This window comes from Solanum stenotomum, chromosome 8 (genome assembly GCF_019186545.1).
Source record: "Solanum stenotomum isolate F172 chromosome 8, ASM1918654v1, whole genome shotgun sequence".
NCBI classification, from domain to species: domain Eukaryota; kingdom Viridiplantae; phylum Streptophyta; class Magnoliopsida; order Solanales; family Solanaceae; genus Solanum; species Solanum stenotomum.
In genome coordinates this window covers 49,321,413-49,346,945 of record NC_064289.1, presented here as the reverse complement: position 1 = coordinate 49,346,945, position 25,533 = coordinate 49,321,413, and the positions used below count along the sequence as shown (strand labels likewise).

General features: G+C 33.7%; 1 protein-coding gene across 1 annotated transcript; it reads right to left on the bottom strand.

Moving 5' to 3' along the window:
- Positions 1-10,453: 10,453 nt before the first annotated feature.
- LOC125874877 (uncharacterized) lies at positions 10,454-21,958 on the bottom strand. Its single transcript, XM_049555922.1, has 10 exons — positions 21,857-21,958; positions 21,009-21,098; positions 16,658-16,747; positions 13,481-13,569; positions 12,500-12,605; positions 12,059-12,163; positions 11,243-11,356; positions 10,996-11,118; positions 10,765-10,915; positions 10,454-10,629 (listed from the first exon to the last, which is right to left on the bottom strand). Exons 1-10 carry the CDS (start codon positions 21,956-21,958, stop codon positions 10,454-10,456), a joined length of 1,146 nt encoding a protein of 381 aa, XP_049411879.1.
- Between the last annotated feature and the right edge of the window lie 3,575 nt (positions 21,959-25,533).

The following is a 25,533-nucleotide window of genomic DNA, read 5'->3' as shown; positions in this document are numbered from 1 at the left end:
GTTTTCTTCTTCTTGTAGATCATTTTAGTTGGAACTTGTATGCATCTCAACCTTGTAGGTTCTTCTAATCATCAGATCCCAATGTACCCATCTATAATATCTCCTAAATATCTACTCTCTATAACCATTTCCCTCCCTCGATATTTTTTATATGTTGTAGAAAATTATCCTCAAGAAGTTATCTCCAGTCATTTGTGACCCCAAAAGCTGATAAAAATTAATTCTTCCGCCATCTTGTTTGTGTAGCACTGTCGCTGAAGTCTTAGGGCTGCAGGATATTTTTCCACCGTTTATGGTGATGAGAATTGGTGGTTCTTAACCAAAGAGTTGTGTGATGTCCCATATCCTCCATCACTCATCAAATCCTAGTAGTCATGGCACATAGCCAAGCAAAATGTTTATTATTAGTATGCTTAGAATACCTTTACCATGACAGAACTTCATACTACGGAGTTAAATTCAATATCACACTGCCTATAATAGCACATTCCGAATATAGTACACGATAACAACTACATCTACTTCAAACTATCTGAACATAGAATGTATGTCACACATGGAGCTTATTTATCGACGATTCTGTAAGTTTTGGTACAACTTAAGTAGTAAAGCATATAAATACCATCAGAACTGATGTCAATCTTTATTCATCTTTAGAACATCATAGGCTACTGTCTAGTTGTTACCTCGCTCTTCTCGATTTATTTTTGAATTACCTGGCAATCATCACCTCCTGCTGAAGTTACTAGACGACTCACAAAACAATAATTCAACTCTTCAAAATTTAGATTTTCCTCACTTCCTAAAGTTAGTTCATATTGATAGTATGTTCTTTGATGTCTTCCTACCAACTTTACCATCATTGCCCCATCCAATATTGGCTACTCAAAAATTATCAGCAGCTTAACCATCATCTTTAGCAAATAACTTCAGCCCCGATCAACTATCAATGCTTCTTTAACAACTGTCAATTTGCCAGCAGCTTGTTTTAATGCTACAGAGATAGCTAAATTCAATTTCACACTTGTAACACCTCTATTTTGAGGTAATCTTAATACCATCATTGACCCCACAAAAATATGTTGAGCTTTTGGTCAAGTTAGAAATGAATCCAGAAGCTTGTGAAAACTCCCTGAAAGATTAAAATAGCAATTGCACAGACCTGATCTCACCTTTGCAGAAGAAGAAAAATCCATGAGCAAAACAAATCTCTGTGACCATTGTAGACATGTTTTTGGAAAACGGAAATTTGTAGTTTCAAGTGCATTTTTGGTTAGTTGTAATTGCGGTTTCAATCAAGTGCTTCTTGTAGTTCAATATGAAAAATCCATGGCGTGGTTATTGCATCTGAAAGCTTTTTTACTAATTTTCTCTTGTTAGTGCAGCTTGTTGATGTTTCTATCGAATTGATAAATTTTACACTACTTTTGTGGTGAGCACTTTAACTAATTCTAGTGTAAATTCATATATATTATTATATACCAATGCATATTTATCATCTTTGCAAAATTTTGTTCTTACAGATTTTCGAAGATTGAAGTTACAAGTCAAGATTAAAGTTTAGAAGATGCACAAGTTCACTATTATTTTGCTAGTGGCGACGTGTAAAACATGATAACACACTCTAGCTTGGGATGTTAATTGATAAAGTTTTTTTGAGCAAATATTCGAATTATATCTATAATCCTTTTGTATAGAATTTTTTATCTGTAGAAATATTATATTTAGTGATGAAAAGAGTTTGTATAGTTGGTGGTAAATTAGAGGACGAACTAGTTGCTTGTCTCTAAAGGTTAAATCTAGGAAGAGATAGTTGCTCATTTCTAAAGGTTAATCTAGGACAAGGAAATTTCTAGTCTCTAAAGATTACTCTAGGACGAGGTTTTCAGTTTTTGAGTTAGAGTTTTTTAGGACCAGATAGTTACTCAACGCAAAAAGATATAATGGTCGCAGATAGCTACTTTCAGAATATGAAAATTGCCTAATTGGGACGAGATTCACGGTCTCTAGAAGTACATTAAGGACCGTATAAAATGTCGTCTCTAATAACATTTAGCGACCAGCTATGGCAACCCGTCGCAATTAACCTTTAGCGAAGAAGCCTATTAGGACGGGTGGCGACCAACATTTTGTCGTCGTGATTGGCCATCTGCGACCATATATGGACATTTAGGGACGAGATTTCCCTTCCTTATAGGCAGTTTTTCTTGTAGTGAATGGTCTGTGACTTTGTTAGGATGAATCCGCCTGAGTTCTTAGGATCACAGACTGGTGAAGATCCGCAGAATTTCTTGGATGAGATCAAGAAGATCTTTGAGGTAATGCAGGTCACTGGGAATGATCGGGTTGAATTAGCATCTTACCAACTTAAGGATATGGCTCATATCTGGTATACTCAGTGGAAGGAGAACAGTGGTACAGATGCCGCTCCTATTACTTGGGATTGTTTCAGCGAAACCTTTCTGGACAAATTTTTCCCCATAGAGTTGAGAGAAGCAAGAGCCCAGGAATTTATGAACTTGAGGCAGGGTAACATGATTGTCCAAGAGTATGGGCTCAAGTTTAACCAACTCTCCAGGTATGCTCCTCACATGGCTGTTGATTCCAGGGCTCAGAAGAATAAGTTTCTCTATGGAGTGTCAGACTTAGTGAAAACAGAGTGCATGAATGCTATGCTGTTGGGAGACATGAACATCTCTAGGCTCATGACTTATGCTCAGCAGGTTGAGGGTGATAAGCTTAGGGAACAGGTTAAGGAGACTAAGAAAGCAAGAACAGGTAACTACGAGTATTCCCACCAGAAATCGGGTGGTGGAAATCGCTCGCATTTTCAGCAGATGTCTTCGCCTCCAGCCCCTTCATCAGCTAGTGTTCCATCCCCCAAGTTTCGTAATTATCAAAAAGGTAAGGCGTTAGGCTCTAAGTCTCAAGGTAGTGTTTCAGGCACCAAAATCTACCCAACTTGCCCAAAATGTAGTAAGAACCATCCGGGCGAGTGCCTTGCAGGTAAGGAAGGATGCTTTGGGTGTGGTCAGTCTGGTCATAGATTGAAGGACTGTCCTTCTAGACAGGGTCAAGGAGGAAATAATGGTAGAGCTCAGTCTACAACTTCAGCAGCACCAGCAGGTCGCCCGACTCAACAGGGTAACTCTTCTGGTACTGGTGGCGGACAGCGCCAAAACAGGCTCTATGCTCTTCAGGCTCGTCAAGATCAGGAAGATTCTCCTGATGTAGTCACTGGTATGTTACGAGTCTTTGATCTTGATGTTTATGCATTGTTAGATCCAGGGGCTACTTTGTTTTTTGCAACTCCTTACATAGCAGTCCAATTCAGTGTTAGCCTAGAAACTCTTTCAGAACCCTTCTCAGTCTCTACTCCAGTCGGTGACCCAGTTATAGCAAGATGGGTATACAGAAATTGCCCTGTCATAGTCTCTCAGAAAGTCACCTCAGCAGATCTTGTAGAGTTAGAAATGGTAGACTTCGATATCATTCTAGCCATGGATTGGTTACATTCATGTTATGCCTCAGTTGATTGTAGAACTAGGATTGTTCGTTTCCAGTTTCCAGACGAACCAATCTTAGAATGGAAGGGTAGTAGCCTAGCGCCTATGGGTCGATTCATTTCTTACCTTAAGGCCAGAAAGATGATCTCTAAGGGTTATCTCTGTCATCTAGCTCAGGTTAAGGATTCTAGTACCGAATCCCCAACTCTTGAGTCAGTTCCTGTAGTCAGTGAGTTTTCAGAAGTGTTCCAAGAAGATCTTCTCGGAGTTCCTCCCGTAAGGAAATCAACTTTGGAATAGATCTCCTTCCAGATACCCAGCCTATCTCTATCCCTCCTTACATAATGGCTCCAGCTGAGCTTAAGGAATTGAAAGAGCAATTGAAAGACCTTCTAGATAAGAGCTTCATCAGACCCAGTATTTTGCCATGGGGTGCTCCAGTGTTGTTCGTGAAGAAGAATGATGGTTCTCTCAGAATGTGTTTGGCTATAGGCAGTTGAACAAAGTCACAATCAAGAATAAGTATCATATCCCCAGGATTGATGACTTGTTCGACCAACTTCAGGGTGCTAGTCATTTCTCAAAGATAGACCTCAGATCAGGTTATCATCGGCTTAGAGTCAAAGATAGTGACATTCCGAAGACAGCCTTCAGAACTTGGTATGGTCATTATGAATTTGTAGTCATGTCATTTGGACTAACCAATGCTCCTGCAGCTTTCATGGATTTGATGAACAGAGTGTTCAAGCAGTACTTGGACTTGTTTGTTATCGTCTTTATTGATGACATCCTCATTTATTCTAGGAATAAGGAAGAATATGCAAGTCATTTGAGAGTTGTTCTGCAAACTCTCAAAGATCGCCAGTTATTTGCAAAATTTAACAAGTGCGAATTTTGGTTACAATCAGTTGCCTTCCTTGGGCATATTATGTCTAGTGAAGGAATTCGAGTAGATTCCCAGAAGATAGAAGGAGTGAAACAATGGCCCAGACCTACCTCTGCTACAGATATCAGAAGTTTCTTGGGTCTAGCAGGCTATTACAGACGGTTTGTGGAAGGATTTTCATCCATAGCCTCTCCATTGACTAAGTTAACTCAGAAAAAGGTTAAGTTCCAATGGTCAGATGATTGTGAAAAAAGCTTTGCAGAACTGAAAACTAGGTTGACTACAGCTCCTGTCTTGACTCTACCAGAAGGTTCAGATGGTTATGTGAACTGTTGTGATGCATCCAGGGTCGGCCTAGGTTGTGTGTTGATGCAATGAGGTAAGGTTATAGCTTATGCTTCCAGACAACTTAAGGTACATGAGAAGAATTATCCAACTTATGACCTCGAGCTTGCAGCAGTGGTGTTTGCACTCAAGATTTGGAGACACTACTTGTATGGTGCTCACGTAGATGTGTTCACCCAAAAAGAGTTGAATCTTCGCCAGAGAAGATGGCTTGAGTTCCTCAAAGATTATGATTTGAGTGTGCATTACCATCCGAGTAAGGCGAATGTAGTAGCAGATGCTCTTAGCAGATTATCCATGGGTAGTGTAGCACATGTTGAGGAAGAAAGAAAAGAGCTAGCAAAGGGTGTTCACAGACTTGCTCGCCTAGGAGTTTGTCTTATGAGCATATTAGATGGTGGTGTAACGGTTCAGAATGGAGCAGAATCTTCTTTAGTAGTAGAAGTTAAGGAAAAGCATGACAGTGATCCAATATTGCTAGAGCTTAAGGGTGCAGTCCAGAAGCAGACAGTGGAGGTATTCTCCCAAAGGGGAGATGGTGTGCTTCGCTATCAAGGTCGATTATGTGTTCCTAATGTGGGTGAGTTGAGACAACATATTCTTACAGAGGCCCATAACTCCAGCTATTCTGTTCATCCAGGTGCCACTAAGATGTACCGCGATCTGCGGGAAGTCTATTGGTGGAATGGTATGAAAAGAGATATAGCAGATTTTGTGGCTAAGTGCCCCAATTGCCAGCAAGTCAGGGTAGAACATCAGAAACCAGGAGGTATGACTCAAGAGATTGACATTCCTACTTGGAAGTGGGAAGTGATCAACATGGACTTCATCACAGGTTTACCTCGTACTCGCAGACAACATGACTCCATTTGGGTGATTGTTGATAGGGTTACTAAGTCTTATCGCTTTTTGGCGGTCAGGACTACAGATTCGGTGGAGGATTACGCCAAGCTTTACATTAATGATATTATGAGGTTGCATGGCGTTCCTTTGTATATCATCTCAGATAGAGGTCCTCAGTTTACCTCTCATTTCTGGAAGTCATTTCAAAAAGGTCTTGGTACTCAGGTTAATCTTAGCACAGCATTTCATCCGCAGACAAATGGTCAGGCAAAGCGTACCATTCAGACTTTAGAGGAAATGTTGAGAGTTTGTGTGATCGACTTCAAGGGTTGTTGGGTTGATCACCTTCCTTTTATAGAGTTCGCCTACAATAATAGCAACCATTCCAGCATTCAGATGGCCTCTTATGAAGCATTGTTTGAGCGTAGATGTAGATCTCCTTTTGGTTGGTTTGAAGTAGGTGAAGCAGCCTTGATAGGGCCAGATTCGGTCCTTAATGCTATGGAAAAAGTGTAACTCATTAGAGAGAGACTTAAGACTGCTCAGAGTCGCCAGAAGTCTTATACAGATGTGAGAAGAAGGGAACTAGAGTTCCAAGTTGATGATTGGGTTTTCCTGAAAGTGTCACCCATGAAGGGGGTGATGAGACTTGGCAAGAAAGGGAAGCTCAGTCCCAAATATGTAGGACCTTACCGGATCTTGAAAAAGATTGGTAAAGTGGCTTATGAGTTAGAGTTGCCAGCAGACTTAGCAGCAGTACATCCAGTCTTTAACATTTCTCTTTTGAAGAAGTGTATGGGTGATTCAGCATCCATAGTACCATTAGAGAGTGTGGCCGTGAAAGATAGCCTTTCATATGAGGATGTACCAGTTGAGATTCTCGATCGTCAGGTTAAAAGGTTGAGAAACAAAGAAGTCGCTTCAGTCAAGGTTTTGTGGAGGAGTCAGTCTATAGAGGGAGCTACTTGGAACGCAGAAACAACCATGAAGTCCAAGTATCCTCACTTCTTTCCTTCCGATTACATTCCAGCTTGAGGTAATAGTTCCTATTTAGTTTTTCAGTCATTCATGCGTAAATTCAGTCTTAGAATCATGTTCCTCCAGTTTGTACTTGCATTTTCAGCGTATTTGCATGTTCTTGGAACTCAATTCAGTTAGAAATCTAGTTCTCAGTGTTTAATGGTAGGGATTGCATCCCTCTCCCTCTATTTCAGTTAGATTAGTCTTTAATCGAGGACGAATGGTCCCAAGGGGGAGATAATGTAACACTCCGTATCCAAAAATAGAGATTTCAGATTTCTGGTGTTACAGGTGGCACTCACGGACACCATCCACGGACCGTAGATGGACTCACGGTCCATCCTGCAGGTTCGTGGTTCGTGACAAAAAACTTCCCCAGAACTCAGTCAGAAAATTTGGCTAAGTCCCGACTCACGGACAGACCCACGGTCCGTAGATCAGACCACGGTTCGTGGTCTGTGTCCGTGGATCGAGACTTCCCTTACCCAGCCTCTGACACAACCTACGGTCGACCATCACGGACCGTCAATCAATCCACAGTCCGTAGGTCTGACCGTAGATGAGGATTAGCAGCCAGTTAGCTGAAAATTGTTGTTGGGTCAACTTCAGATGGTCATAACTCTTAGAACAAAATGAATTATATGTCCCATGACCTAAGGTTAGATATATAATTGAATTATCTTTCCAACGCCATCGAGTTTGCTAAATTCTGACCTCCGAGTAAAAAGTTATGCTCGTTTTACTGAAGCCCTATCGGGCAGACTCGACCTACGGATCCTATCGACGGACCGTCGATTGAATGACGGCCCGTCAGTCCATTCCGTCAGTCACTCTGACAGCAATAAATTCAGGGGTCTTTTGGTCTTTTCCTATTTTATTTAACCCCTTAGATACGTCGTTTAAACCCTAAATCATGAGGTTTTAATCAATTTAAGCCTAGAAACATAACTAGAACTTACCTTAGTCAAAATCATTAATCAAAACTTAGAAAATTAGAATCAAGAGAGGAGAAAAAGGTCAAGAACCCTAGTTCAAGAACGCAGCAAGGTTCCTTCAGTTCCAGCCCCAAAATCAAAAGATTTCTCTGTGGAATTCGTCACCAGGTATGTGGGATTTCACTAGTGGGTTCCTTTCGCCCATTAGGTTCCTNACGCAGCAAGGTTCCTTCAGTTCCAGCCCCAAAATCAAAAGATTTCTCTGTGGAATTCGTCACCAGGTATGTGGGATTTCACTAGTGGGTTCCTTTCGCCCATTAGGCTCCTAGAATTTAGTCAGATTCTTGATTCCATGATTATGAACAAACCTAGGGTTTCTAGAATTTGAACAGATCATCATGAATTAATTATTTAAATGTTCCAAATCAGACTATCATGTTATTGCTCAGTTTATCGCATGAATTTCGGAACCCTAGGTATGTATTTCTTTAGTTCTTGAATTACACATGCTAGGTCAGATATTTTAGTATTCAGTTATACATGCCTCAGTTTATGAATGCATCATTATCAGATTAATTGTTGCATTCTCAGTTTGCATGTTCAGTTCAAGCTATCTAGTATTTACAAAAATTCAGTCATAACCAGTTAACTACTTAATTCATTGGGAGTAGCATAATACTGAGTTGGACTAGGGTTCAGCGTACCCATATAGTCCCAGAACTACGAGCCACGAAGGTGTACGTCCCCTCGGTGGGCAACATCAGTTTAGTGATCACGCCAGCATGCCTCTATACCTCTGGCAGGGTATATTGGGTCCTCTCGATGGGGCGTATACATCGGACTCCACATTTAGCTCATGTGGTTTTATGTCGGTTATTAGTAGCTCCCACAGTTCAGTCAGACTCTTTTGAATTAACCATATTTCAGTACAATCAGTATTCAGTCTCAGCATGTTATAAATTTGGTCATTGCATCAGTTAGCTCAGTATTCAGTATTTCAAAATCTATATCATGTTCAGATGATTTCATTGTTTTATTGCTTTGTTCAGTTATATGTTATTGCAGCTTTACTCTATCCTGCATGCTTAGTACCTCTCAAGTACTGACGCATACGTGCGCTACATCTTCTCGTGATGTAGGTTCAGGTTCTCAGCATCCAGATCACGCTTAGATCGATTTCCGATCTCCAGTTCAGATGCATCAGTGGTGAGTCCTCATTCTTCGAGGACTAGTGACATGTTTATCTTTATCGCTTTTAGTCTTTAGTTTCATTTTTTGCTAGACCTAGTTGGGGCATGTCCCAACATTTCTAGTCAGTTTAGAGGCTTATTTCAGACATAGTTAGATTCAGCTTAGTAGTTTGAGTTTGATATCTCTTTTGAATTAAACTCTCAGATTTGATATATTTAGTTACAGTGTATGGGTATTCCCCATCTTTTCAGATTTATTTCTGAATTAGCTTCCGCATCAATTTATTATCTTTAGTATGCTCATGATCATGCCAACAGGGTTAGCTTGGGATCACTTGTGATCCTAGGTCCTGTGTCCGCGTCTCGGGGGTAGCTCGGGGCGTGACATTTATACCGATGAGAAATTTGAAAATTACTTGATACAATCTTGCACGTAAATAAAGAATGGTTAGGACCTTAGCTTAGAAATTTTGGGGGTATTACAGTCCAAACAATTTTGCAAAGTCCAAATTGTGAGATGACAATATTAAGACATGAGACCATCTCAAAGAAGCATCTATTAGGATCATAAAGAATTTAAACGACCCACTAGGTGGATGAATAGGTCCACAAATATCCTCATGTATATGTTCCAAGAACGTAGGGGACTCTATCACAATTTTTATTGGTGATTTCTCACAATTTACTTGTCTTGATAACAAATTGTACAAGAAAACTCACAATTAAAAAGAATCTTCAAGTTCTTTAATGAATGTCCGATTAACTTGTTATAATTCATATTATCGTTATAAATCCAGGATGTCACATACAATCATGTCAACGTATGACAGTATTGAGATTAGTAAATTTCTGGTTTACTATAGAATGTGTCTCAATTACACTAATCTTTGTAGAATACAAGCTAAAAGTTAAAGCATGAAACTTATATATAACACATGTTTGTCCAGAAACATTCTTGGTGATACCAAGATATTCATGATTAATTTCATCCATTGTCTTGATATGATAATAATGTTCACAAATATCTTAAACTCAACAAGTTTCTCCGAAACATAGGAGAAAATATAGCATTATCTATGATGAGTTTATCTCTCTTAGGCAAAATTATAATGACTCTTCGGAAGCCCTCTATCAAATTAGTACTACCAAAAATTATGGTAACATTTATCTTTCCCATACTTAAATGAGAAAAATACTTTTCGTTTTTGAATATAATATGTGTTGTAGCAAAATCAATCAAACAAATGCCTTCATAATTGGATAACTTTCTTGAGAAATATCATATCTTAGTCTTCAATATTTAGATGGTAGTCTCATGCTGATAGTGTATTGTAAAACTATAAAATAAGAAGAAAATCCCCCTTTTATTTATAGTAAAAAATTGACTTGGTCCAAAAGTTAGGATTCCTAATTTTCTCTAAAAGATAAACATTCACTATATTTATAACAAAATGACAATTTTGTCTTTCAATAAAGGGGGAAAAGTCCAATCAACATGTAAAACAATTTTATTATATTTACGATTATTAATATAAACAATAATATTGGGACAAAAATAGTACTATAAATTTTTCTAAACAAAATTGTTAGTCTTAGAAATGGGAAAACGAAAACTTTAAGCATAATGCACATTACGATACAGTCATAATTTTATATTTTTCATAAATAATCTAAGACAAATAACTTTCTTCAATATTCAGTTGAAAAACTAATACAATTACAAATTTTCTAGGAAAGATTTTCATTGTGTGCCTCGGGTATGAGCTCAAAATCCCAAAGGTAAAGAAAAGAGTGTACGGGAGTACTTAATGCAGCATCTCCTGAGTTGCCACGTGTTTCATCATCTCCCAAGTTCACCTGGTGATGCCCATATAAATCTTCGTTTTCTCTTTTTCTCTTTTTTTCTGGCCATAAAAAATAAAAATTATAAGAATTAACTAGGGCAAGGACAATGAACGTGAAAATACAAACAATAATAATAAAAACAATATATAGAGGAACAATATATGTTTTATTGTGACTTTCTTAACTTTGCTTACCAATGTTTGAAGGGATGTCACGTTCGGATAAGTAGTTAGCTTCTCCCCGATTTTTAATGTAAATCCCGTTGCAAGATTCGATACATGTTCCAACTACATATTTTTTTATCAATTTTTTACCGCGCACATGTGGTTTACGTCTCGGTGTCACCTGCAAATTAAATCATTTTAATGATCATGCATAAAGAGTCGATCTCACTATTAATTCTAATATAATATTTTTGAGCTAACCTGCAATGGTTCTTCATTTTCTCTTAATCTCTTCGTTATTTCAGGAACTTCCCCATATACAAGAAATTTGTAAACCTCTATCAAAGATAGAAACTTTTTGTTTGTCTCCAAATGATGGTAGACCTGTTTGCCGACAATTATAGAATATTTATTTTGTCATAATTTCATCAAATAAAAAATATAATCGATTTTTGTTGGTAGGTTTTGTTGGCAGGAAAACATGTATATTAATCAAAAGAAAACTTACATAATCAATTATTAAACCACCTGGGCGAGAAATATTCTTGATGATCCAATTTCGCTTTCTATGTTCAAATGTATGTGTATGAATGTAATGCATATTTTTTGGTAGCATTTCATTCTGCAATCAAAACATTAGTTATGGAATTCAAATTTATCAAATATCCATTCTCAAAAGGTAATTATCTGGACAAAGTGGGGAGAATCAACATTTTGTCATCAAGTAATACACAAAATATTGAAGCATCCACATTTTATATTCTAAAGGATCATGGCATGGACAGCACAATACAATGAAGTATGTTTCTTCTATTTTTGTCTAGAAGGTTAGGTCAGGCCTATAATTGTTTCCGACGTATTTGTACGATTAATTTTGAATGAAACTCTAGAATTAGCTTGTTAGATGACCTTTAAAAGTATTATTATTGTTACTATTATATATATATATATATACTGCTTTGGACTATTTTTTCTTTGAGCTAAGGGTTTATCAGAAACAACTACTCTACTTCCAAGGTAATGGTAAGGTATGTGTAAACTTTATTCTTCGCAAACCCCATTTCATCGGATTACACTGGGTTTATTGTTGTTTTTTATTATTATTATCGATATGGCATATTTAAATGTTGTTGTTGTAATACAATTCATATCTTTTAGCTTTAGAGAAGAACATTTCTACTGTTTTCATAAAATTATTAATATTAAAAAGTTGTTCAAGAATTCATCAAAAGATTTCTGTACATGTTTTAAAAGGAAAAAAAAGCAAATCTATAATTGGAAGAACCTTTCAAAACTAAAAGAAAAGAACTTTTCAAAAGTGTACCTGCAAAACATCAACATTTGCTTTTTCCAGTGCGATAAAAGATATAGGAACTTCTGTTAATGTTGCATCCTCATCACCATCATTTTGGTCCTGCTTATCCATATTCTAGTATGGAAAAAATAATTAGATATTTTATAAACTGAAAAATTGTGTGAAGTAATTGAGAACCCCATTTCATGAGATTACACTTGATTTGTTGTTGTTTTTTATTATTATTATTATCGATATAGCTTATTTAAATGTTGTTGTTATAATACAATTCATACCATTTAGCTTTAGAGAAGAACATTTCTCGTGTTTTCATAAAACCATTATTATTAAAAAATTGTTCAAGAATTCATCAAAAGATTTGTGTACATGTCATAAAAGGAAAAAAACAATCAACTTATAATTGGAAGAACCTTTCAAAACAAAAAAGAGAAGAACTTTTCAAAAGTGTACCTGTAAAACATCAACCTTTGCTTTTTCCAGTGCGATAAAAGATATAGGAACTTCTGTTAATGTTGCATCCTCATCACCATCCATTCGATCCAGCTTATTCATATTTTAGTATGAAAAAAATAATTAGATATTTTATAAACTGAAAAATTGTGTGAAGTAATTAAGAAGGTTCTCAAAAAAACACCAAAATCGCTTGTTTGCTAGTAAGATATATATATATATATATATATATACACACACAAAGTGCTAGAATGCCCTAAAAAATACTTGTCCATCAATCTTATGCATTTTGTAACAACATCAATGATGGTTGTGGCTATGCATCTCTAAAGTTTCACTAAATAATTGAATGTTAGATGAAAAGTTCCATCCAAAATCAGAATTTCATTCTAACCAAATTAATATTTTGGGTGAAAATTAATTTTAAAGGCTTCTATTTCTAAGGAAATTCTTAAACTAAAAGATGTACAGTAATAAGCAGACATATTTTTTAGCATTCAGATCTTAATGCATTCTCTTAATATTGAGATGTCTATTCAAAGATTCATGCACTTCTATCATTCAGATATGCATTCAGATTTTGACGTCTTATATATAATCATAAAAAAATGAGGATTTAAACTTGCTAGAAAACTTCTAATACACTACAACTATTACTATTACTTATATGTATTCAAATTATTGTTTTACTTTTTTTTTATTTATGTCACTATAGCATGATCAGTTTAGTTTAAATAGAGAAATGAGGATTCATATAGCCAAATTCATTTTTTTTGAATTGAGATATAGTTAAATGTTATTGTTATGTGACTTAGATGTGCTAGCTCTAGAAAAAAATTATCTTTCTTCCGTAAGATTACTAATACTAGAAAAGTTCTTATCGAATAGAACAAAAGATTTGTATACCTGTCTTAATAGAAGAAGAACTAAATACCTTATAATAAGTATGTTAAACAATAAAGAATTTTTTTAAAGCTTACCAATGACACACCAGCTTGTGGTGCAACAGAAGATATCGGAATTGCCATTATTGCATCTCTACGATCAACTTTGTGGTGCTTATCCATTTTCTGGTAGAAAATAAATACTTAGTTATATATTATGTAAAATTAAAAATTGTGTGAAGTAATATTGGAGGAAACAATAAAAAAGATATCATCTAACGAAATAATGATGAAATTGCTAGTATGCTAGTAATTTATATATATATATATATATATACATTAATTAATATTTTAATACTTAATAAAGTTCTAGAATATCACAAAATAGAAAGAAATAGATGTTTTTTCGTAAATCTTATGCTTTCAATAACAAATGCAATGATATTCTTGAAAAAACTCAAGTTTAATTTCTTTGTAACTCTTATAGCATTCTCACATAAAAAAGGTTACTTTCTATTCTTGTTAAAAGAAATTATAGTTTCAATAGTTAATTACACAAACTAATTTGTATTTTAATATATTTATCTATAGCATAGTTTAAGAGGAGTAATGATAGTAAGTCAAGTGCTCTATGTTAATTTAATTTTGTTCAATTTTCATCAAAATTATGATGCTTAATTTGTAGGCATTTGGATATGTGATTTCATCTTGTGATTTGAAATCATGAGATGAAAATCAGTATTTGGACAAGTGATTTCATCTCATGATTTCAAATTATCAGATGAAATCCCAAATTCTCCAAAAAATATTTGATTTGGAAATTTTATATCATGATGTCACATTTTCAACTACAAAAATTGACGCACAAGTTTATACTTTATATAAAAAAAAATCATGTATCTACATAATATTGTGCAAGAATACCAAAGGAGTAATAAAATATTTACGAAATATGAACATGATGATATAATTACTAAAGATATTGACAATGTTCAATTATATTAAAGAGTACTACACTACAACTCATGTTTAATGTTACCATTTTATTGAACTAAATTAAAGTTCAATCAATAAATGTTGTATTTTTTTTTTTAGAAAAACTTTTTTATAGTGTATTATACTTTTGTTATGAACTTTTTCTTATTTGATAAGATTGTAACAAATAATTTGGGGTATTTTGATAGTTTAATAACTTATGGAGATTTTATTTTTATGAGCCAAAATACAACTTAAAAATTTAAATTACATGTCCACATAAAACTTAACTTAATTTTATATCACGATTTCATCTCACATGGATGTTTATTAATCTAACTTTTTTATATGGGTATAAATGGCTCAAAAGACTTTTGTATATGGTGAGTTTAATCACGGGTAGATGTTTGATTTTTTTTCATTATCTCACATATTTTATACTGAGGTGAAAAAATAGTAATTTTCTAAGTCATGTATGATTTCGATTTGGAAAAAAAAATATTTATATGTTTTTAATACTTGAAAAAAATAGTCACTAAAAATAAAAATGTTCTTCATGCATCATAGCCACCATCATCTATTATTTACAATTATTATTGGCACCAATCATAATTGGGATAAAAATCATCGAACTTTATCGGCAATCACTATGATAAGTCACAATTATATTGTTAGCCACCATCATCTATCACCACAATCATTAGTTATCACTATTGTGCAACTATCAACCACCACCAAACTACTACATTCAACTTCTACCACCATCACTATCAATAGCTTCTATCAACAACACCATCATTAGTCAATACACCATCCTCAGTTGACATCCACCACCAATGTAGCTAGTTAGCACAACCATCAACCATCATATAATTTTTAAAAAATATATTTTTGTAGTTTTAAATTAATTTTAGTTTCTTAAATTTTAGATTAAATGGTTTATAAGACACATTTACTATGACCGATTTTTTTATAACACACTCATATTTTATGGCGGTCCTATGACCCTCCCCCCGAATATTTTTTAAAGAACTTATTTGGCATTATCGGGTGGGATAAATAAAAAAATAAAAGTTTTGTTATTTCGTTTGTACACACTTGTTGATCAAAAGGTACAAACAAAGGGGTTTGATCATTTTCACTTACTTACACTCTTCGAACAAAGTAAAAATGGAGATCCTTTCATTCACACTTCAATTTTTTCTCGAAGTAATCAAATGAATCTTTTGAAATTTAATCTCATGAATCATTATATGCTTCCATAATTAAGTTTTATCTTGTATCACAATTGATAAATGTCAAACGGATGCTTAAAAAATACTCAAGTGGATACTATGTCCTCCATAAAGTATGAGTACATTACTACTAATTTGGTCATAGATTGTATCATTTTTTTCATTTTCCCTAAACTTTGTGCTTCTTAAACTTTAAATAAATAACCATTTTAAATATTTTATGTTCAATAATGAGTAACCTTATTATTTAGCATTCATATTTTAATACATTGTCTTAATATTGAATAGTCTATAAAGAGATTGCTAATGCACATCTTATCAGTCAAATATACATTCAGATTTAGACATCTTCAATATACACTTAAAACAAATATGAGGCCTTAGCCTTGTTAGAGAAATTCTCAAACTACTATTATCATTATTACTATTACTTATATGCATTTAACATATTTTTTACTTCTACTTTTATTTGTATGACTATGTCGTGATTAATTTTGCTTAAATGGAGAAATGAGGATTCATATAATCAATTTTAACTTGTTTGGGATTGATAAATAGTTAAATTTTGTTGTTGTTATGCGATTCAAGTGTTTTAGCTTTAGAAAGAAAATCCTTATCTTTCTTCCATTAGACGACTAACATTAAGAAAGTTGTTTCCAAATGAATAAAAAATATTTACATATGTTTATGCTTAAAAAAATCTCTCTAAAAATAAAAACTCTCTTCATACATTATACCCATTAATTTTATAATAGTGAATAATACCGTATGGACGAAAGTTGTCTTGAAAGACCTATCATTTTTTGGCATGAATGTAGGACGTAACTAAAAACAATAAAATTAGAAAATAGAATTTAGACTTATATTTATCTATATGAAATATTCAAACATTGATGTTGTGATGTAATCCTTATGTCTTAGTTCTAGAGAAGATTATTTTTCCTTCTTTCATAACACAATTAACATTAACAAGTTGTTCAAGAATCCATCAAAAGTTTTTTATACACATCTCAAAAGGACAAAAACTAACACCTTATAATTGGAGGAACTTTTAAAAAGCTTACCTCAACAACATCATCTTTTGATTCTTGAGGTGCGAAAAAAGATATGGGAACTTCCCTTAATGTTGCATCTTCATCACCAACTTTGTTGTGCTTATTCATATCCAAGTAAAAAATATGAAAAAATTAGTTAGATCTCTTGTAAAATGAAAACTTGTATGAAGTGATGGAGAAGGCTTTCAAAAGAGATATAAATAGCTCACTTACTATATTTCAAGTAATATTTTAAGAACTTAATCAAAGTTCTACAATACCCAAATAAAAAATATTTGTCCATCGATATTATACATTCTATAACAAGATCATTGATGTTTGTGGTCTTGCATCTTTTAAATTTCATTAAATTCATTGAATGTGTTACAAAAAAAAAATTCATCCTAAATCCAAATCTTTTTCTAAGAAAGTTATATTTTTGGATAAAATCAATTTTAAAAGCTTCTTTTTATAATGAAATTGTTAAAAGTTGTCACAACATCTATCACATACTAAATTAATCCTCACCACAATAGCAATTATTTCTCTTTTAATTTGGCCAAAACTACGAGGATTGATCTCTTCTATTCTGACCTAGATTTACTAGTGGTTATGATAAATTTCCAAATTGAAAAACTACTATATTATCCATTATCATGATATGTGAAATGAATCTACCTAGTTATTATTGATATAATTATCCTCCCTATTCAAAAAAATTGTATACATTTTTTCAGAAATGTTAAAATATGAAAAGATCATTTGAGATAGTTTGGTCATATCATGGGTTGTTCTATAGATGAATCGATCTATTCGTGTGAAAATGTGGTAAGTAGAAGTATTAAATATCATATGAAAGAAGGTTTTCTCTGAAGACTTATCAGCTTTTGACATAATGCATACTTAACTAAGAATATCGCACAACGGAAAAAAAAATGTGTATGGGTGATATCTACTAGTAAATAGTAGAATTTAGGTCTCTTTTGTTTGCATTAATTAAGATTTAATTTTAATCATTCAAATCTCATCCATTAAATATGTATGTTTTTTAGGTTTGAACCTCAATCATCAAGTACATTTTGTTATGATGCGGCCATTTGTTGGATCTGGATAGGTATAAATGATTAGATCTATAACAAAGTCTAATATCATTGATATGTCTATTCAAAGGTTTCTAAATACATTACAGTTCACTAATTCTATCCATTCATTGCTAGCTCCATACTCCATCATTATCAATCATCATCATAATTGTCCATCATTATCAACTACTACCATCAACCGCCCACAACTGCCATCATCAACGACCACCACTACCATCCCTAAATCAACTACAACACCACTAGCTATCATTTACAATTATTATTTTCATCAATCATCATTATAATAAAATCATCGAGCATTATCGACAATCACCATCATAAGTAACCACTCACAACTATATATATTTCCAACCACCGTCATCATTCATCACTATCATTAACTATTAACCACCCCGGTAATACTACCATAAACTACTACAACCATCATTACCAATAAGTACTATCCATAACGCCAATATTAGTTAGCACACCATCATCAATTGACATTCACTATTACCACCGCTAGTCGTCACAACCATAAAGTAGCATATAATGTTTTAAAATATTTAGTTGGAGTCCCCATAGTGACTTATCTAATAAGACGCCAAAGATAGGGAGGGTATAAAAACTTATATCTCTTGTTTAATCTATATGGTTTGTGTTGTGATGTAATGTTATGTCGTGTTATGTTAGGAGGTGACCTAGTCATATAGACCTCTAGAAGAGACTCTGAGAGTGATTAAAAGTATGAACCAAGTATTCTTCATGCTTGTTGCATTCATTTTCTGTTGATGAGTTAAGTCTTGTTCATGATGTAGTGAGAACCTACAGTCCCATAAAAATGAATTAATTTAGCATATAAAGTTCTTTAAAGGGGTTAATTAATAGAGTATAAACTCTATGAATTAGGCTATTGTGATCATGGAAAACTATTGTATCATGAAATAACCCTTAGGTTATATATTAGACCTTGAGAAAGGGTAGAAAGAAGTGGGTTTGAAAATTTTCAAGGCCACTGTTTGAATAGTAGATAATTAAATACTTTTAAATTTATTTGTTTTAGACTTTGAGGAAATGAATGGCTCAAAGTGAATTAGCTTGCTCAATTAAAGTTCTTCAGTTGATGTTAGGTTATGATTTACCTTGAATTAGACTTTGATTAGTTACTTGTGTGTATTGTAAGTCTGTGAAGAACAGATAACATACTAAGATATATATATATATATAGACACTATTCTGATGATGAGTGACTCAATTTCGATGTGAGCTTATGAATAAGCAGTTGTGGGTGATGAATACCATTTCAATATGATTTATGATTGTGTAATGGATCGAGTACCACACAGGTATGGTACATGAATAGATAGGGGCTCATGAATAGTTGGAAAAGATTAAAGTCTTTTAGTATGTATGATTGAGTGAGTCACAGATGAGACTAATGAGATGCAGAAACTTTTTCGATATAACTCAGTGTGGATGTAATTGCATATTTGTGTGTGAACGCTTATATTATTTTGAGTTTGTAATTTTATTGTTTCTTTTCTGGTGACTTATATATCTAGTGATGTGTCGACATTAATATATCGGAAGTGAGATTATCGACCTGGTGGATGTCGACTACTTGACTTGATATTATGTCTACCTTCTTGTTGGATTTACATGTCTACTTGTTTGTTGGATTTAAATGCCTATGATACTTACTAGTATATTGGTGTTTGTACTAATGTTACTATTGCAATTTTGTTTGAGCGCAGACTATGATCTAGAATCTTTCACGAGGCCCCACATTCGAAGCAGTTGCACTTCTTATGTGATGATGAGTTACTCCTTTTCAGGCTGCCACAGATTTTCTTGGGGACTGGTGTTTATCTCTTTCAAAAAATATTTTATTTATTTATTTATTACTCTTCTCAAGTATTTTAGTTGAACTCATATATGATGACTTTTGGATTCTGAAGTTATAATAATTTATACATTCACATTTCTTAATCTATTATTCTTGAGACTTAATGTCTTGTCTTAATATTTTTAAATGAGTCGGTTATAGTATTGCTTAGTTGGTAAAATATGGTTCGCCCACTGTGGAGTTAGTGTGTCTTAGATTGTGACAAAATTGGGATCAAATCTTTAGGTTCTTTGATCGTGTTATTACTTTATCCATGGTGATCCAAATTGGTATATAACATTCACTTTTTCTCTCACAAATGATGTGGATACGTTCAGGAGAAGCTATAGTTGAGGCACTTGAGCCGGCAGTTACTATTGTGATGCGTGATAGTGGAGATAATAAGGGCAGCAACACCAGCCAAGGCTAACACCCCAGCTGTTGACCAGGTTAGAGACAAGTCCAAGTCCCCACACTTCTAAATAATCTTTAATATGGTAGAAAAGAAAGAAATGGCACTAGTTTAGGAGATTGTTGCGCTAGCTCTGACTTCATCAGATGTAGTCATTCAAGTATTAACTTTGTTGAGGGGTTTGGTAGGGACTGGAGTGGCACCCGAAATATTGACAGGGCAACACGGGAGTAAGTCCTGTTCTCTTTATAAGAAAGGCATATGCAAATGTTGAAAGAACTTTCATTTAACTAAGCTTTCTTACTTTCAACTTTCAGTANCTAGTTTAGGAGATTGTTGCGCTTGCTCTGACTTCATCAAATGTAGTCATTCAAGTATTGACTTTGTTGAGGGGTTTGGTAGGGATTGGAGTGGCACCCGAAATTTTGACAGGGCATTATTTATGGGTCCAGTATGTTGTTGATATGGCTTCATGGATGGACAAGGTTTATGAGATAGGGCTATTTTCATGAACAATGACTGGACCGGTGATGACGAGAGATGAGCATGATCTATTTTGGAGAGTTACTAAGATGAATCCTCGATGGTTCTATGTTTTTGAGTCTGAGGATGTTAACGAGTACAATAACAAACGTATTATTTATTATTCAGATCTTAATACACCATCTTAACATTGAGATGTTAATTCAGATATTCTTAATACATGTCTTATCATTTACATATGCATCCATATTTAGACGCCTTATACTCTTAAAACGACAAATGAAGCTTAGACTTGTTAGAGAACTTCTAATACTATAGTTAAATGTTGTTGGTTTTATGTGCCTCAGATGCTTTGGCTCTAGAAAGAAAAATGTTTTTCTTTATTCTTTAAGACAACTAACATTAAAAAACTTATTCCCAAATGCATCAAAATATTATTTTTACATGTATTAAAAGGAACAGAACTAAGCACCTTAAAATATGTAAGCTAAACAGTGAAGAAACTTTTCAAAAGCTTACCTCTAAAACATCATCTTGAGGTGCGACAGATGATATGGAAATCGCCACTATTGCATCTTCAACATCTACTTTGAAGAGCGTATCCATATTCTAGTAGAAAATATAAAATAATTTGTTATTTATTTCGTAAAATCAAAAATTGTGTGAACTAATTATATTGGAGGAGACTATCAAAAAGTTTTCCTTTAAATAAAATAAAGATCAAAATTCTAACTTGATTGTAATTTATATGTGTGTTATAACATTTTAAAACCTTAATAAGAGTTTCGGAATACTCCCCACAAAATAAAAAAAAAGGTGATTTTCCATTGGTCTTAGGTTTTCAATAATAGAAACAATGATTTCCTTGGGAAGTTCAAATTTCTTTATCATTTTTCAAGCATCTTCACATTATAAGAAAGTTTTACTTTCTTTTCTTGTTAAAAGAAACAGTAGTTTCAACGGTAATACAAATTAATTTATCTTTTTAATATATGTATTTATTAAAAAAAATAAGAGTAGTAGCGATTTAAGTCAGATTCTCAACGTTAATTCAATGTTATTTCAATGTTCATGTGGGTATAAATGGATCAAAACACTTTCATCTATTATGTGTTTAAACAAGGGTAGAAGTTTGAGATTTTCTCATTACTTGATTTTGTAGCAAGGTGATGTCAAACATTTAATTTATTTTTATTTATAGAACTATTTAGATGTTATTGTTATGATACGATTCAAATGTATTCTTTTCTTTCATAACACAATTAACATCAAAAAGTTGTTCAAGTACCCATCAAAAAAATAGTGTACATGGCTTATAAGGAAAAAAAATAAGCACCTTATAATTAGAGGAACTTTTTAAGGCTTACCTCTAAATCATCAACTTTTGATTTTTGAGGTGTGATAACAGATATGGGAACATCCATTAACATTGCGTCTTCATCACCATGAATTTTGCTTTGGTTATCCATACTCTAGTAAAAAAACAAAAAAGCTTAGTTAGATCTTTTGTAAGACAAAATATTTTGTGAAGTAATAGAAAAAAAAATTCAAAAAATGATGAAAATTGCTAGATTGCTAGTAATTTATATATACGTGTCAAGTAACATCTTAACAACTTAATCAAAATGCTAGATCACCCACAGAAAAAAGAGTCAAAGTAAAAGATGCTTGTCCATCAATGTATACATACTGTAACAAGATCAAGATCAATTATTGTTCTGGTCATACATCTCAAACGATTTACTAAATATATTGGATGTATGATAAAAATAAATCATTCTTTATCAAAAATTCTTCCTAAAAAAAGTTTTAAAATTTGGAAAATATCAAATTTAAAATTTCTCTTAAAAAAAAAAAAAATTAAAGGCGCCCACAACTTCTACATCTATCACAAATTAAATTAATCTCCACTCAAAGCAACAATCATTTATCTTTTGATGGTCAAACCTAAGATGATCTATCTACTTTATTAGAACTTGCATCCTTGAAATAAAAATAAATGCTTAGATAAATAGAGAAGGGGGGCTTAGATCCGTCATAAGAAAAATTATAGATTTCGATCTATTGCAAGCATGCATCTCTCAAGATTCATTGGATTAGTGATAAAAAAAATAGCTTCTTATATTTAAATTTATTTCAAAAAAAATTATGAATTTTGAGAAAAATCAATTTTAAAGACTTCTTTGTACAAGGAAATTGCTAAAGTGGTTGCTACCTTTAGATCTATCACAAGTTAAATTTATTTTCACCATGTCAATAATTTTATTTTTTTTAATTTGGTCAAACCCAAAGTGATCGATCTGCTCTCTTTCCTTCTAGATGTACTAGAACTTTCATCCATAAAATAGTAAGAAAATAATAATAATAATAATAATAATAATAATAATAATAATAATAGAAAAAAAGAATCAAGAACCTAGATAATTTAATAATAGAAGATATATAGATAGATCAATGAAATTAAGAAGGCATAAGTCTAAACCTCAAACTTATTTGTAGTAGCTGAGCTGGATTAAGAATCTTCTTCTAATAGAATGAACTCAGCAGGCGGAGAAGACAAAGTGAGAGTAAAAAGAAATTGTTTAGATATATACTAGTCTATTTCAGAGTTGGTAAGAAAATTAACTTTGTTTCTTTTAAATGCTTTTTTGGGAGGTAGAATTGAAGGCAAATTCGTGTAATCTTTCTTTTGAATAGTTTTGGTGTGTGTTTGATATAATTTCCTTAAAAGTCATTCAAATATTGAAAAGATTTCACTAAAATTATTTTAAATTTTTTTCCTATAAAGTAATTCAACTATAACTTTATGTCCTAAAATAAAAAAATTATTCCTCTCAATAGGTTTCTTAGTTGATATACCATGTTTTATTAATTTCTTATCCTCATATCATGTACGATACAACATAAGTTAAATTTGAATACAAAAATATTAAATTTAACAATTTAATTTTACATATACGTCAATTTAAGTCCTTAATTATTTTGAAATTAAATATTATCTCCTAACGAGGATGATATCTGATGCACTTATTAATTAATATGTTTTGTAAAAACTAGAAAGGTAATTTTTGGAAATTTTTATAAAAGTAGCATTTTATCCTTTTCTATAGTGACCCTGAATTATTTTTGAATGAATTTTAAAATTGATTTTGAGCTTTGAGTACAAAGTTGTGAATTTTCAAAGTTTTCTATTTCAAACGGCTAAAGTTGTTAAAATGTAGTTATTGAAGTTTTGAGTGTCAGAATAAATTTTTTATCAATTTCATCAGTTCTAGAATGTGGAGATTGGTCGAAGAGTGTTGTCACATTCAAATTCAGAGTCTTTTTTTAGGATTTGAGGTCTTATGCTGGAACTTTGTGAAATTTTAGGTTTTGGGTTTATTTTAGTAAACATTCAGGGTTCAGATGCTCGAATAAGAATTTTGAGAGTTATGTTGGATTCGAAGGATGATTTTAGGCCTAAATGAGGTCTTGATTGAAGTTTCAGAGGTCCAGAGCTTGATTAAGCATTTAGGCCTCGTCACAGATCTCTCATCTATTCGGACCGAGTTGGACAGCCTCCAAGCCAACCTTGATTCCATCATAACCCCTCCCACAAATAAGCCAGAGTATGCACCTACTACATTGGCTAATGACACAGTTCTTGATGCCTTATTCAACGATGACATAGCACAGCCCGAGCCTACCCGTGCTCGAGGGAAGAGGCACCGCTCTAGTCACATTTCTGACACCATTGAGGATGCTCGAGCTAGGAAGTGGGAATGCCAGCAGAATGAGCAGGCTAGGAGAGCCTCCATTATAGATGAGGAGTTGCGCCAGTAGAGGGCTCGTGAGAGTATTATTGGAGCCTCAAGTTCTAGGCCCACCACTGAGACCATGATTGTCGTGGGAGATGATGTTAGCACCACTGATGGTGCAGTTAGCGTGACTAATAGAACTACTAATGGTGTTGTGATAGATGATGTGGGCACTACTGAGGGTGATCCAAGTGTTGTTTAAGCGGGCTCCGGGAAATCGAACCCACCCGCTTGTTGAGGTTTTCGGCGCATTTGCGCCACAGGTTTGCTTCACCTTGACCCTACTCTTTATTGGTTATTTTTGTGCACTAGGGACAATTGCACTCTATTTTGTTGGGGGTGGGGTAAATGGATTGTGAGTGATAGGCTGAAGTCTGAGTAACCCAACTCATAATCCTCTCTTGGGATTTTCTTGCCTGTGTTTTTTTTCCCCAAGAGACTGTTTAATTTCTACTGAACTGGCATGTTTTAGGATTGTATGTGTAGAACAATGAGAAATAATGAAGCATGCTGGCATAATTAAGAATTTTGTAGCCTAAACTCATTCTAGCTTAAACTCTGTAGGCTAGAATGAGTTGAATGTGTTGGCTCTGAGTATGACATGATAAAGAACAACCTTGATCTCATAACTTAAGCTAAAAACTTGAACTGGGTAATCTGATAATAAAACTATGTGCCAAGAGTGTGTGAGAATGGTTGATTGTTCAGACAATTTTGTGCCAATCTAGAACTTGACCCGTTGGTCCTGCTAAGATAATCTAGGCTAGAAGTTAGGAAATGATCATAGGCCATTGTTCAAATTAGTCCACTTAAACCTAAAATGATCTAACCAAATGATAGCATTATTCCCTTTTGATCCAAATATTTGAGCCTAAAATTGACCAATTCTTTTGATTCACCTAACTCACCTTCCCTTAAAAACATTGTCTTGGCCCCAGTCCCTCCTTGGACATGTGCACCTTGACTTAGGCCAAAAGCCTAAGTTGAGGGTGGCTAAGCCCAAAAGTTACCTTGCTCTTGGCCCTGGTCTGACATCGGACATTGTGCACCTCAACTAATGCAAAATGCATAAGTTGAGGGTGGCTATGATAAAGGAAACCAAATGAAAAAAAAGGGGATGAAAAGAGTTTGGTGTTGAAGAGAGAAAAAGTATGAAAGAGGATGTGACTTTGTGCAAAAGAAGCAAAAGAAAAGTGTTGAAAGAAATAAAAGAAAAAGAAGAAAGTGAAAAATAGGAGTAAAAAAAA